Source organism: Polypterus senegalus, chromosome 18 (assembly GCF_016835505.1).
Source record: "Polypterus senegalus isolate Bchr_013 chromosome 18, ASM1683550v1, whole genome shotgun sequence".
NCBI classification, from domain to species: domain Eukaryota; kingdom Metazoa; phylum Chordata; class Cladistia; order Polypteriformes; family Polypteridae; genus Polypterus; species Polypterus senegalus.
The window spans coordinates 60,094,819-60,110,768 of record NC_053171.1 but is presented as its reverse complement, the minus strand read 5'-3'; the positions used below and the strand labels follow the sequence as shown (position 1 = coordinate 60,110,768).

At 38.9% G+C, this 15,950-nt stretch overlaps 1 protein-coding gene across 1 annotated transcript in view; it reads left to right on the top strand.

The window, feature by feature from the left end:
* LOC120518770 (nectin-4-like) overlaps positions 1-15,950 on the top strand; it is a 67,181-nt gene that overhangs the window by 15,702 nt on the left and 35,529 nt on the right. The window contains exons 2-5 of the mRNA XM_039741724.1: positions 7,972-8,181; positions 8,728-8,898; positions 8,994-9,278; positions 9,455-9,572. Of these exons, the coding sequence (XP_039597658.1) occupies positions 7,972-8,181; positions 8,728-8,898; positions 8,994-9,278; positions 9,455-9,572 (784 nt within the window). The remainder of the gene's footprint in view (positions 1-7,971; positions 8,182-8,727; positions 8,899-8,993; positions 9,279-9,454; positions 9,573-15,950) is intronic.

Below are 15,950 nucleotides of genomic sequence, written 5' to 3'. Positions count from 1 at the left end.
ATTCATAAGGAAGCAGTATTAACCACTGTGCCACCATCCTGCCCAGGAATAAACTAAATGAACTAAAATACTGTATTATATAGGCTGTCATACCTATAACTATCAGTCAGTCTATTAGCACATTTAATAGCAAACACCATCACAAGCTGCTTTGTAGGATAATTAAGAATATAATACATAAGTAAATCATTTAGAATAGAAGTATAAACTTTCAATGTGAAAAAAGCCATTGGAATGAAAAATAAGAGGAAACAGCAAAATAGTCAAATTAAAATAAAAAAATTATAGCCTCTGTAAATGTAAGCAATTAGATTGAAAAATGGGCAACTCTAAGGCACACTGGTTAACACTGTTTATCTGTTCTGTAAATAGTGATTTGAGAATTCTTAAATGTAAGCTATATTTTCTTACAACAACCCAGTGTTGGCAGATTAGGGTTCCTAAATTGGGCTGTTCAGAGTGAGTGAATGTGTCCAGTGATCGATTTGGCATGTAATCCATGATTCCTTCATGTTATATGTTTGATTTTGCCTTTACAGTCTTCAGTACTCTTCTACCATTTATAGGAGTAGGCAGATCAGAAAACTAATTTATTAGATGGAGAATACTGTATATTGCAGTATGATGGTACAGTAGTCAGGAGGCCACAGGCAGTTCATGTGTGCTGTAAAATTAGTACTGCAAAATAAGAATATTTAAGTCATGTTTGGTTCTGTTTTAATTATTATTATTATTTTTTTTTTTTTGTTCAACTTACTTTCAGTATTGTTGACCTAAATAATCCATCTGAAGTACCTTGCTCATGTTCAGAATTATCCAACACACTTTATCTAAAACAGGCTGGATCTATCAACCAAAGGAGTTAGATTTGATAGCATGGGGGATGGAGTGGTGGAAACAAAAGGTAGCACATTACAGCAACTTGTGATAAAAGTGATGTCACTATGGTATATGTAGAGAAAGGATGAGCAGACTAAGGATACAGTTTTATTGTTTAATGTGTGGAGCTCCAATCGATCGGAATGGGACTGTGAAAAGTAGTGCATACACTGGTACAGAGGACCACATCTGGACCTGTGAGTGCTTCCCAGAATTGTTTTTGCAGCCCCACGTGTTGTTGTTTTTTTTTTTTTTTTTTTTTTTAAAATATATGTATTCTCTTAATTCTTTCAATATCTTCTGAATGTTTCTACATATAACATATGTATTACAATCCTCTGTTTTCTACCCAATCTTTGAGAAACTACAATGAATCCCCAGAACTCCCGACATTTTTAATTCATAGCATCTTTGAGGGCTTTAAAGAGGTGGAAATCTGGTGGAGTAAGATACTGAATGTTGTGGAAGATGGACAGGAAAGAACAGTTGAGTTTGTGATTGATTCCTGTGTATGGTCATATATTTTCAGGCCTAAGGAGGATTTCAGGAACATCTTTATGATACTCTTCCTGAATGAACAGACCTTGTTTATAGCAAACTGACTGTCTAAGTTGCCTCTTCTGGATGCCATTAGTTTCCTGGCAAAACATGTAACTTCAAGCTATCAATCCTGAGAAGTTTGAAGATGCCATTCTCATGTTAACTCTTTTTCATCTCTGGTTCGAGGTGAATAGTGCACATTTCATTTCTGGTTATAACCGTGGACAAAAAAGCTTTTTTAGCCTTATAATAAGTGAGCCAATCTGAACACCTCATTTCCCCATAGTTTTTGTGATTCACAGTTATGCCTTATGGAAGTCAATGTGCACATGGTTTTGATTATACTATAGCTTAAAAAATGTTATGGCTTCCTTTGAAAACTGAGACAAGAGCTATACTTTTTGTGGTTGTAATCTGCCAATCCAATTGGAAGAGTTTGTCATCATTTTGAATCAACAGTAGAGTAACAGCTGCTGTACAAACTGTAAGGTGAGTCAATGAGCTAATTGGGCATTAAGTGAGCTTGCAATTCATGAATCCCAGTGAATAACAGTGCTTTTGTCAAACTTGTTGTCCCTGTGTGAATTTAATTTACTGTGTAATTTACTATTCCTTACTGATTCCTTCTTCACAACAAGAACTTCCATCCTGTTTTTGGAAAACAGATGCTGCACAAATGAATTTTAACAGTCAACTACACATATGGTACCTGCACTGCGGTGGCAAGTGGAGCATTTCAGATTATTTACAGGATAAGTTGTGGACATTTTTCCCTTTAATTATAATTAAAGGGCAGAAGTTGCTGTAAAGGTTTTTTTTTTTTTTTTTAAACTCATATAATGGTAACAGTAAGAATCTTTTTCTGTTTTCAAAGTGGGGTGGTTTATCCATCTTCCAGTGATCATTTACCACTATATTCTGTGGTGGGTTCGGCCTTTTTACTATTTTTGACAAGACAATGGGCATGACTAACTTTTAGATTGGCCATGCTATATCATTGCATCCATGTACCTCCACCAAGAAAGGTGCATAAACTGCTTTTGACACATGCTAGCTCCTCATTTATGTGCCCCAGCCATAGCAGCACAGCCTAGTAACTGCATGTATGTTCTGAACCTTTGATGATCCATGCTATGTGAGCTTGGCTGGGAAAGATCGGGTCACAGTACCTTCACCTGAGGGTCTTAAGCTAAGATTTAATGAAAGACTGAAATATGAATCCACTGCTTATGATGTAGTGATATACTTTAGTAAATAAATAAATAAATCAATAGATGTTCAGATACCACTTGAAGACTTGCCTCTTTATAATGTATCTTGGCATGACTTTCTTCCCATTTGTCTTCTGGATTTATGCAGCCTGTCAGTTGTCTTGTACATGGTTTAATTCTAGTTACCCAACAAATATAGAAACTAATTGTGGTACTTTATTTTTTTTTTTTTATTATTACGTTAGAATTTTTACTTAAGTTATTTATTTACATTAAGGTTTAATTTCGTAAGTTGCATAAATATTTTCGATAAACAATGAACGGTAAAAGTAATAATTGTTTTGCCTTCCATTGCTTTTTCACACCCCCAATGCCTGGGGCCTCATGTATAAATGGTGCGTACACACAGAAATGTTGCATACGAACGTTTCCACGTTCAAATCGCGATGTATAAAACCTAAACTTGGTGTAAAGCCATTTCCACGGTATCTCATAACCTATTGTGTGCAAGTTCTCCACTCGGTTTTGCAGACTGGCGGCACCCAGCATCAAAGCAATGCTACTGTTCCTGTGTGGTTTATCTTTCTTTTCAGATCCACATCCGTAACGTGGCTTTATAAATACACTGAAATTAACCGCATATTGTTTATTAGTTTAATGCATCTGATTGTAATTAACCTGTAACAATATAATGGTCCACAGAATGGTCAAACTATTCTAAATACCATAGCTGCTTTAGCATTGTTACTGTCACTGCACCTTGTTCTTCTTTCAGCTGCTCCCGTTAGGGGTTGCCACAGCCGATCATCTTTTTCCATATTACTCTCACTGCACCACTTGGAGCAGCTGATCAGAAAGAGAATTCTCGGTATACAGCATCAAGCACATGCTGCCTTAGCCATGCTTCCTATTTGAACTGCTTCTCACAAGGCAAACGCTTCAAAACCTTTACTGTACAGACCTCGCGGTTCAGAAGCAGTTTCATCCCAAGAGCTCTAAACGTACTCCATCAGTCCATCAAGTGCTCCTTGTAGAACTGTTTGTACTTATAAGTACAATTACCTCACTGTAAACTTGCGATAGTTATAATATTGCACAACCAGAGCCACTTTATAAAGCGAATATTTACATATGATGACGATATCATTTTTAAGATGAAATACAGCAAAATATGTTATATTATACAGATGAAACTTTAACTTTATTTAAATAATCTATATCTATACTAATAAAAGGCAAAGCCCTCACTGACTGACCTACTGACTGACTCACTCACTCACTCACTAATTCTCCAACTTCCCGTGTAGGTAGAAGGCTGAAATTTGGCAGGCTCATTCCTTACAGCTTACTTACAAAAGTTAAGCAAGTTTCATTTCGTAATTCTACGCGTAAAGTTCATTACTGAATCCTACTTGCGTACATATATACGGCCATAGCCTGCAGCTCGGTCGGCGTGTGAGGCGGAGGAGTTGCGTCCCCCATCACCACGCCTCCCACGTAGTTGGCTGCCTGCCTATATTGCGTCCCCCATCACCACGCCTCCCACGTAGTTGGCTGCCTGCCTATATTGCGTCCCCCATACCCATGCCTCCCACATAATTGAGTGCCTGTCCATATAAGGCCATCCGTCGGCAGCAATCCAATAGACACACTGCCGCTAAATATTCGCAGGCAAATCAAAAGGTTAATACCGGAAATGCCTGTTAAACATCTTAGATTCACGAGTAGCGATTTGGGTGGTGAGATGTCTATCAAGGTGATCACTGTAATATTTATATGTTATTGAAATGTATTATTGTCAGGCATGGTTTAGGCACCTATGTCACCAGGAAGGCACCAGAAAAAGGGACCTCAAGGTTACTATTATGGAAGTTAATTTAGAGGATGGATGCTGTTAATGTAAGTTTCCCCTGCTTACTTTAAAAGAAAGTCTCGCCATTTCATTTTTCACAATTTGTGAAAATTCTGGTGTCAGAATAAAGGACAGTCATGGATTTTGTTGGAGTTCCCTCGCCATGAATTGACTGTTGATTCTCTTAACCTGCCGGGAGAATGGAAAAAGTTCCGACAGCACGTGGAGCTGATGTTTTCTGGCCCGCTAAAAGGCAAAGACGAGAGTGAGAAATGCAGCTACCTGCTCCTGTGGACTGGGGAAAAAGGAAGAGACATTTTTAACACATGGACTCTCACCCAGAAGGAAGCCAAGGTACTGAAAACTTATTATGACAGTTTTGAGGCGTTTGTTATGCCTAAGACGAATACGATATTCGCGAGATACAAGTTTAATGAGAAGACGCAGGGTATAAGGGAGACTTTTGATCACTTTGTAATGGAGTTAAAATTGCTGGTGAAGTCCTGTGCTCGTGCAAACGAAGATGAGATGGTCAGGGATAGACTAGTGTTTGGCACAAACTCGGCGAAAGTGCGAGAGAAACTTTTAAGTGCTGGGTCTTGGCTAACATTAAATAAAGCCGTGGACATCGCAAGATCACATGAGATAGCACAAGCACAGCTGAGAACCTTCGATGCATGTACTCCGAGCAGCTCATGTGAACTGACTGTGAATGCAGTACGTGGACAACAAGCAAGAGCTCCAAAGAGCGCTGAACAAAAAATGCATTACACAATTGAGAAGGCAGCAAAAAATGTGAAGTGAGTGATGCATACAAACATATTTATAAGTGCAGCTACTGCGGAAACAAAGCACACGGTGGAAAAAGTCAATGTCCAGCTAAAGGAAGAGAGTGTAAAAAATGTGGTAAATTAAGCCACCACTAAAGTTTGCAGGACTGGGAAAGGTAAACTCGTGCATGCAGTGTGTGATGTCTCAGATAAAGAGGAAGACGAGCTTTTTATTGATGCGATAAGAATGGAACAACCCTCTGAACCTGAACAAGGCTTTGTAGACATATCAATAGGAAAGCAAGGTGTAAAGCTTAAGTTTAAATTAAGTTCATAGATAAGCTGCCGCTAAATATTCGCAGGCAAATCCACAACTTAATACGGGGAATGCCTGTTAAACATCTTAGATTCACGAGTACCGATTTGGGTAGTAAACACTTCGATGAATGAAACCTGTTATCTTTACAATGGTTGACAAACACGGAATGTAACTTGAACACAACACATCCTCCAAATACGAACCTGATTGAAAGAAATATTAATAATCAAATCCTTGATGACTGCAACACTCCTAACAGTCACAAAACAATTACATTGACAATCATGTTACATTATTTTTAAAATGTTTTCTTTTTCATAACTTCTTTAACACACTACTTCTCTGCTGTGAAGCGCGGGTATAGTTGTTAATAATTAAAGGACACTGTGTCGCTACGCTAACAAGGATCTGGCGCTCCGTTCACGGATTGTTCCTGCCTCGCACTGTATGCTTCACTGGGACTGGTGTGAAGGATAGAATAATTAAACATGTATTACGAAGATATTTCAATGTTCCTTAAAAGTTCTGAAGAATCGGCGTTATAAGCTTACTTAATGTCTATTACAGAGCCGATTGTGTGGCGATTGGGTATTTGGAGAAAAAGGAAGGACAGGAATTGGAGGTTAGTACGTTTGAAAGAGACAGTACTGCTGCAATAAGTTATTTTATTGAAGGTCATGCACAATCACTGCACCACCATGTTCCCATGTTTAATAACATGGTTTAACTCCTATCATCATGAAAATGATATCACATATATATCTCAGTATTTTAGTTATTCAGAGAGCTGTAATATCATGAATGTGATAGATTCTGTGTCCTGTCAGAGGTAGAGAAAGCCGGTTTAAGAAGCACGTAGTGATTCACACACACAGAGCACATAGAAGATCAAATACAAAACAAAGCATTTAACATACTACTTTAGTTACGATTTAAGAGTAAGTTTATGATGTTCTACTTTAACGACAAACTACGTGATTTAAAGTGGAAATTTTGAGATTAAAGTTGACATTTTGTGCTTTTTCCCCCACTGTGTGCCTTTTTATTTATTTATTTATTTTTTTCTCTTCTCTGTACCCTAATAAGCTTTCATATGACCCTCAGACGGTGGGCTACAACTCGCCTTTTCACGGAGCCATGACATATTTACATATTCAAAGAGGTGTAATTCTGGAAGGGGTTGGGGTGGGACAGCAGGCGCGTGCACGTGCGTTACTTTTCACACTGATTGGGATTTATGTAGTGGAAGAATGTGGAAGTTTACGTACGCAAACATTCCTGCATCTGGCTTTTTCTGTGCGTACGCACGTTCCCGCTTTTGTGCTTACGCAATGTTATAGTGCGAGTTCTACGCACGCCATTATACATGAGGCCCCTGGTTATTACAGTTTTCTACTCTGTGGTTTCCCCAGTGATAATACACCAAAGCCTACCAAGATTAAGAATGTACAATCATGAAAGTACAAGACTGGTCCTCCATAATTACATGGCTAAAACTCTAAACCACTTTCAAAAACTCTGTTATAAGATTGAGTAGTGCACCATTACACTATTAATATCTGATTGACAGTTTTAGATCAGCTGCCTTATGGAAGCTTTATAGTTGGCCATTTAACATGCAGAATTCCTTTACTGTGATGTTCGTAGGTATTGCAGATTTTTTTTCAGAAGTTTAATTGCTTGGAGACAGTAAAGATAGGAAGGAAGGAGTGTGCATGTGTTCTGATTTATTTTTTTTTTTACCTGGATTTAATTTTTCTTTGTATTGTGAAATATGGGTACTTCTTCCCACCAGTGGGTGGGTGTAAGGGGTTCAGATAAGATACTAACATTAAGCCATTTATTATGCAGAGAACCATCTGCTCACTTTCAAAGCCATTTTTTTGTATTCTGTGGCTGTATGGAGACAAACTCTTACTGTGAGACAGGAATCAGCTCTGGCTGAGGTACCAATGCCACCTACACTGATTCCAGGTGAAAATAGCAAGGCTGTGTATCTACACACATTTGGGATGTAGGAATTGTGCAAGTGACATGAACAAAATGATAAAACTCTACATACAGTGACTGGGTCCCCACAGAAATAAAGCAGCACTGCTAACATTTAGCCCAGAGGTTAGAGTGATACATAAAAAGAGAGCAGGTCTTGTAAGGCTGCAGCTCAGTAGTTAATTATTCAGAGTGAACATTGCCCAAAGCCACTTAAGTAGTGCTTTACAGGTTAGTAAGTTTTAATTCTTGTGTTTTCATTTCAGTTCTACAAACACTAGACCATAGCAGTAGGGACAACATTTCATTTACTTTATATTGCCTCAGATAAAGTGTAAATGTGTTTTAACACTGGCATGGAAACTTTTTGCTGGCCTTTCCTATTGATGACCAGTTTTTCTTTTCTTTCAGTCCCAGCTCTAGCAAACTTTGTGGAGCCCTCATCACAATTCTCCACCTTTTCTGCTGTTCAAGAAGAGACAGCTTATCTGCCATGCAAGTTTGAACCTCATCCAGGTCAAAATATCCAGCAGGTCTCCTGGTTTAGAGTGGAAACTGAGAATAGTAAGGTTACTACAAAGGAGCAGATCATCTTGTTTCATCATCAATTTGGCCAAGAAGGCAAGTGGAAATGACTTATGAAAGTCATTACATTTTTTTTTTTCACCCCGATGAGACTTGCATTATACTATGTGTCTGAGGTTTTTCTATCCTGTGTCACCTTAGTGGTGACTCCCTCATAGTTTATTTTTGTTACGACTGGTCCATGTTTGCCATTATTGTGTTTTACTTAACATCATCGTCTGGTTCATGGGGTGGCGATTAAACCAAAATGAAGATCTCAATGATTGAAATGCAAACAACCAAACACAAATCTCTTGTATCTCTTTTGTCAATTTTCTGTCTTTTTCCCATCTTGTTAGCTAGGACTGCTATTATGGTGACTTTGTTTGAAGTATTTAACAATCTTTCTCTTTATATTTATATTTATATGTGTATGTATGTATGTATGTGTGTGTATGTATGTATGTATGTATGTATGTGTATATATATACTGTATATATATATATATATATATATATATATATATATATATATATATATATATATATATATATATATATATATATATAGTGTGTATATAATTTTTTTTAAATCTTGTTGCAGTGTTTGAGCCTTATGTTGGAAAAGCAAGTCTAGAAAAAGCCAGAGAGTCCTTGAATGATGCCACTCTTCAGCTCAGAAAGGTGGAGGTTAAAGATGAGGGACAGTACCTGTGTCAGGTGGTAACTTTCCCATCTGGCAACTTTGACATAATCATGAAGCTCAATGTTCTAAGTGAGTATCTTTACACATTGTGTGACTCCCTGCCCAGGTCTTCCATAGTTTACTCATTTGGTGACTAACCGCTTCTGTTTTCTCTTTGTCTCTAGTATCTCCAGTTTCCAGCTTGGATCCCACTTTGCCTCCTCTAACTGAAGGATCTGGGATTGTTGTTGTAGCGACTTGTACTTCTTGGGGTCGTCCTAATCCTCTTCTCTCTTGGGATACAAAGCTTAATGGTGCAGTTGAAACCAGTATTGCAGCTGGAGGAAAAGTAACAACAAAGTACTCTGTACAGCCCAACCGAGCTATGAATGGGAAACAGCTGGACTGCCTGATCTCACACCCGAGTTTTCCAGAACCTCGAAGGATTAAGTACAATCTTGTTGTTCACTGTAAGTATCCTATCACTTGTGGATTAATTCTTGACCTTGGATCTTTTATGACCAATGTCTTTTCCTTACTTGCTGGTAATCTGAGCTGCAAATGTCTGCATTATGTTCTAAAGATTCTGAATGTTAATGTATATAATATTATTTTTATTTATTTATTTTTATTTTTTTGTTGGGAGATGCTCCTGATGTGAAGCTTGAAGTCCAGCCAGACGACTGGTACTTGGGCATGGAGGGAGCTTCATTGAAATGTATTGGTACAGGAAATCCTAACCCACACAATTTCACTTGGAGCTGGTAGGTTTCTCTGTGTTCCATTTTTGAATTGTATGGAGAATTTTATAATGACTTGCATTTTTATAATATTTTAAAGCATATGTTACTGAGGGACACATGATGATGTGAAGTGTGTGTTTCATTTTGATTTTTGTCCTTTAGTTTTATGCAAGTGGTAATTATTTAAAGTATATTCATGGTTTTTGTTCATCCTGTGAACCAATACAGTATAAGTGGGACTGATGTCTTTGCAGCCAGAGACTGGGAAATTGTTCACTGCAAATCACAATTATTTGCCTGACATAACCTGTACCCCTTTTGGAGCAAACCCATCTGGGTACAGGGAGACCATTTTAGCTCCACACACTCTAACTTGTATTTAGTCAATGGTTATTTCAAAGGCATTTAAGTTTTGTTGTTTCTTTGTACACCACATATGCAAAAGCAGGTTGCTTTAGGTCCTGATTGGAGAGCGCCTGTTCCTAATTTGAGGAAAGGCTTTGGTTGGAGGTGGTCTGCTCTGCTACTAAGCTTCAGATTTCTTTTTCCCTGTATGCAAGTTTTGCTCTCTTCAACCCTCACAATGTAGAGTGTTATGCTAAATGAAATAGAATCAGCAGCTGGTTTATTAGAATATAAGAGGAGAATAACGATTATTCAAATGAAGAGGTTTGTCTTGCTACTCGTTTGTTTTTCCAGCTAGTGAGATGTATTAATTTTCTTTTAATGATTTGCTTTTCCTCCTAGCACAATAGGTATGTACTTAAACATTTTAAACTTTTAAACTTCCTTGAACTTTCTGGAACCCCTATAAAATAATAAAAAAATGAAAATAGTTTAATAATATTTATAAATGTATGCATATACTGTGTGTGTGTGTGTGTGTGTGTATATATATAAATGTTCTCCAACTTCCCATGTAGGTAGAAAGCTGAAATTTGGCAGGGTTATTCCTTATAGCTTACTTACAAAAGTTAAGCAGGTTTCATTTCGAAATTCTACGCGTAATGGTCATAACGGTCAACAACGTCCGCCATGTTGAACTTTCTTATTTATGGCCGTATCTTCGCGAAATTTGGTAGGCGGCTTCCCTGCACTAACTGAAACCGATGTACTTACTTATTTCGATGGTATGATGCCACTGTCGGCCGCCATATTGAACTTTTCAACAGTCTTTGTTACTTATGGGCCCATCTTCAAAAATTTGGTACACGGGTTCCCAACGCTAACTGAATCCTACTTACGTACATATATACGTCCATAGCCTGCAGCTCGGTCACCATGTGAGGCGGCGTTGGGTCCCCCATCCCAACGCCTCCCACGTTGTTGGCTGCCTGCCTATATAAGGCCGTCCGTCACTCCAGTCTCTACATTCCCTTCCTTGCTTCGCCACGGATTTACGTCTCCCTACTGATAACTGCAGCCTTTTTGTTTAATCCACGGCTTCTCCGCTGTTTTATTGTTTATTATAATTATAATTATAGTATAGGTATTTTACACTTACTTTACATTGCTCAGGTACCCATTTCCTTTATCATTCCAACCCCCACAGGGCTCTAGAGTGCGACCTAATTTCTCGGTGGTGCGACTAAAAAAAATCAAAGGTTGCACCGGTGCGACCAGCCGTTCGAGGGGGAAAAAAAACGAAACTCTGTGACTCTTAAAGTCTCCCTGTTGTTCAACAACAGACACACATTAGGCCTGTATCATGGTCTAACCCAATCAGAGATAGTGAAGGGCGGATCCCGCCCCTCTGATTGGCCGTGGTGCAGATATTCCTGTACGTGTGTGTACGTTTGAAAATGCATGTGATGCAGTCAGACAGAGAGAGGTGAGTAGCCCATCACGTAAACAGTGGATGTAGCCGCGGATTATGACAGAAGATGAAAAGAACGATTGACAGCTTTTTCGTTAAGAATGTTAAGTTAGGGCCTGATCCGTCCGAAAATCATAACCAATGCTCTGACACGGAGCCATCAACCTCCCCAGTTATAGCAAGCCCTGGTCCGGAGATGGCATTAGATAATGAGCCACATACGATCGAGTCCGAGCCCACTGAAATTAAAAGGGGTAAAGTGTATACATTTCGAAAAGAGTGGCTTGACCAGTTTCCCTGGCTAAGATACAGCAAAGCCGATAATATAATGCACTGTATTTACTGTAAAGAGTGTGGGAAGACCATGGCCGGCAGTAGTGCATTTGTGACTGGCTGTGAAATGGCTTGAATGTAAACCCGACGTACAGCAATGATGACGCGTGCGCCCAATTTATAGGAGTCATCGCAGATACATTGAAAAAAAAGACGTCTGTGCAAATTGCGAACAGTGCGTACATGGCATTCCTGATCGACGGAGACACAGATATCGCCACAAAGGAATGCGTCATTGTGTACGGTCGTATCTTGCGGAGAGGAAGACCGGTGAATATACTTATTGGACACATTGAGGTCGAGCATGCTCATGCCCAAGTCTGGAAGATTTTGATGCTAGAGAGAGTGTGGCCAGCTGGTTTAGTCAAGGCCAAAGATCAAGAAGGCCAAACTACAGGAGTTGGCCATCCGAGGGGCATGTGACTGCAATGGAGGATAGTCCATAAGACATTGAGCCATGAGATGTTCAGTTTGAAGCCCTTAAAACATTTAATTTAGATTTTCTTTTTAGTTAATTTATCTTGAGATTTTTTAAGTTTAAATTTCAGCTCAGTAAAGCACTTTAAGCACCAACACTTTTTCAGTAAGTTACCTTTCTTGTAGAATTGTGCTTGCCTTCAAATAAAGAACTTTATATTGACCAGATTGTTAGTTAATCATTTACAAGTCAATATTGCCTATATGGACAGCGATAAAAAAAAAAAAAAAAAAACAAATAAATAAAGTGAACTTGTAAAACTGTGGTGTTAAATGTGATGGGGTTGAAAATTTGGGTGCACCTAAGAAAAAAAGTTAGGCGCACCAGTGCAAAAAGTTAATCAAGAGCCCTGCCCCATTACCATGTCTATCGAGATGATCACTATCAATCAAAGAACTATCACTTACTGAGTGGTTTCCATGCCCGGAGATACCACCTGCCTTTTCCATTCTCTTTGTTACATATTGCACGGCCATATCAGGCTCACTCTTTATATCCAAAGGAACATTGTGTCTTATGTATTGAATGACTGGGACAGGTTCAATGTGTGGATGGATGACGGTACAGGATATTATTATACTACATAGGAGCATTATAAGAGTGAAATGCTTAAGCCCTTCATCTATGGTTCTGCATGTGAGTTGATGGCTGCCGCCGAATTGTTCGGTTGTCGCTTTCAAGTGTACCGAAATGGCCAAATATTTTACGCCTTTCCACAACCGCCAATGCCTCTTAAACATCTTAGATTCACAGGTGACAATTTCAGTAGTGGACACTTTGATGTTTATGAATGTTTAAACTCTCAAAAGCTGGATGTGATTTTATCGCTGAAACCGGTTGTGTGCTTACAACGCTTGACAGATGCCGAATGTCACTTCAATAAAACAAATCCTGCAAATACTGTCATAATTGAAACAAACCATGAAACTCAAACCGATTATGACAGCAGCAATCCAAGCTGTGAGATTTGAGACAAGATTAGTGTTCACATGGCCAACTGTAAGTTGCATGATCAAGAGTAAGCTCAGCGCACAGCTTGGTCATGTTACAACCGGAGGGCCGAACTGACAACATGGTATACAAAGAGATCCTTAACAAATAATTATTGGCATATTTTCCCTCAGTTTAAAAAGGTAAAATTTTCTTCTTAATAAAAATTTTAATGCAGTTCTTCACCGCTGCGAAGCTATATATATATATATATATATATATATATATAATATATATATATATATATATATATATATATATATAAAGAGGTGTGGCAGAAAAGTAATGAGACTGATTTTTTTTATCTACCAAAGTTTTTGTTTTTTCTCAAACATCAATGTTATCCCCTTCAAAGTAGTTCCCTTGGGCAGCTACACACCTATGGGGACGTTGTTCCCACTGTTGGTAGCATCGCTGGAAGTCTTCAACCGGTATGGTCTTCAGCATGTCCGTTACACTCTTTTGGATGTTTTCTAAAGTCCCGAAATGACGTCCTTTGAGGACATTTTTCAGTTTAGGAAAAAGTCACACGGACTGAGGTCAGGTGAATAAGGGGGTTGGGGAACCACAGGAATGCCTTTTGAGGTCAAAAATTCTGTTATGGAGAGGGCAGTTTTTCGGCACCATTTTGGCACAGACCTTTCGCATGTGCAAATGTTCAGTCAAAATTTGATGAACGGTAAATCTGTTCAAATTTAAGTGTTCACTCAACATTCTTAATGTTAAACGACGGTCTGATCTCGCAAGAGTGTTCACATGTTCGATGTTTTCATTGGTTTTCGAAGTTGAAGTCCTCCCTGAACGGTGTTCATCTTCAACGTGTTTTCTGCCTTCCAAAAATGATTTGTGCCAGCGAAAAACTTGAGCTCGGGATAAAGAATGTTCCCCATAGGCTTGCTTTAACTTTTCAAACGTCACACTTGCCGTTTAATGGCACAACGTTGCTCCAAATTCCGCTGTTCCATTTTGCGTGACGCACAACCAAAAACACAACTTCGCTAATAGCAGTCACAAAAATCACGTAGTTAACGGAAGGAGTTGAAACTCGCACTGAGCTATGGGAGGGTACTGATACACGTGCTCTATCAAGGACAACAGCACAGCGTTGCCAGATCACTTGCAGTGTTGCCAGTCTCATTACTTTTCTGCCACACCTCGTGTATATACAGTGGTGTGAAAAACTATTTGCCCCCTTCCTTATCTCTTATTCTTTTGCATGTTTGTCACACAAAATGTTTCTGATCGTCAAATATAACACAAGTAAACACAAAATGCAGTTTTTAAATGATGGTTTTTATTATTTAGGGAGAAAAAAAAAATCCAAACCTACATGGCCCTGTGTGAAAAAGTAATTGCCCCCTGAACCTAATAACTGGTGGGGCCACCCTTGGCAGCAATAACTGCAATCAAGCATTTGCGATAACTTGCAATGAGTCTTTTACAGCGCACTGGAGGAATTTTGGCCCACTCATCTTTGCAGAATTGTTGTAATTCAGCTTTATTTGAGGGTTTTCTAGCATGAACCACCTTTTTAAGGTCATGCCATAGCATCTCAATTGGATTAAGGTCAGGACTTTGACTAGGCCACTCCAAAGACTTCATTTTGTTTTTCTTCAGCCATTCATAGTTGGATTTGCTGGTGTGTTTAGGGTCATTGTCCTGTTGCAGCACCCAAGATCACTTCAGCTTGAGTTGACGAACAGATCAGATGGCCGGACATTCTCCTTCAGGATTTTTTGGTAGACAGTAGAATTCATGGTTCCATCTATCACAGCAAGCCTTCCAGGTCCTGAAGCAGCAAAACAATCCGAGACCATCACACTACCACCACCATATTTTACTGTTGGTATGATGTTCTTTTTCTGAAATGCTGTGTTCCTTTTACGCCTGATGTAACGGGACATTTGCCTTCCAAAAAGTTCAACTTTTGTCTCATCAGTCCACAAGGTATTTTCCCAAAAGTCTTGGCAATCATTGAGATGTTTCTTAGCAAAATTGAGACGAGCCCTAATGTTCTTTTTGCTTAACAGTGGTTTGCGTCTTGGAAATCTGCCATGCAGGCCGTTTTTGCCCAGCCTCGCTCTTATGGTGGAGTCGTGAACACTGACCTTAATTGAGGCAAGTGAGTCCTGCAGTTCTTTAGACGTTGTCCTGGGGTCTTTTGTGACCTCTCGGATGAGTCGTCTCTGCGCTCTTGGGGTAATTTTGGTCGGCCGGCCACTCCTGGGAAGGTTCACCACTGTTCCATGTTTTTGCCATTTGTGGATAATGGCTCTCACTGTGGTTCGCTGGAGTCCCAAAGCTTTAGAAATGCTTTATAACCTTTACCAGATTGATAGATCTCAATTACTTCTATTCTCATTTGTTCCTGAATTTCTTTGGATCTTGGCATGATGTCTAGCTTTTGAGTTGCTTTTGGTCTACTTCTCTGTGTCAGGAAGCTCCTATTTAAGTGATTTCTTGATTGAAACAGGTGTGGCAGTAATCAGGCCTGGGGGTGGCTACGGAAATTGAACTCAGGTGTGATACACCACAGTTAGGTTATTTTTAACAAGGGGCAATTACTTTTCACACAGGGCCATGTAGGTTTGGTTTTTTTCTCCCTAAATAATAAAACCATCATTTAAAAACTGCATTTTGTGTTTACTTGTGTTATATTTGACTAATGGTTAAATGTGTTTGATGATCAGAAACATTTTGTGTGACAAACATGCAAAAGAATAAGAAATCAGGAAGGGGGCAAATAGTTTTTCACACCATTGTATATACCTGTATATGTATA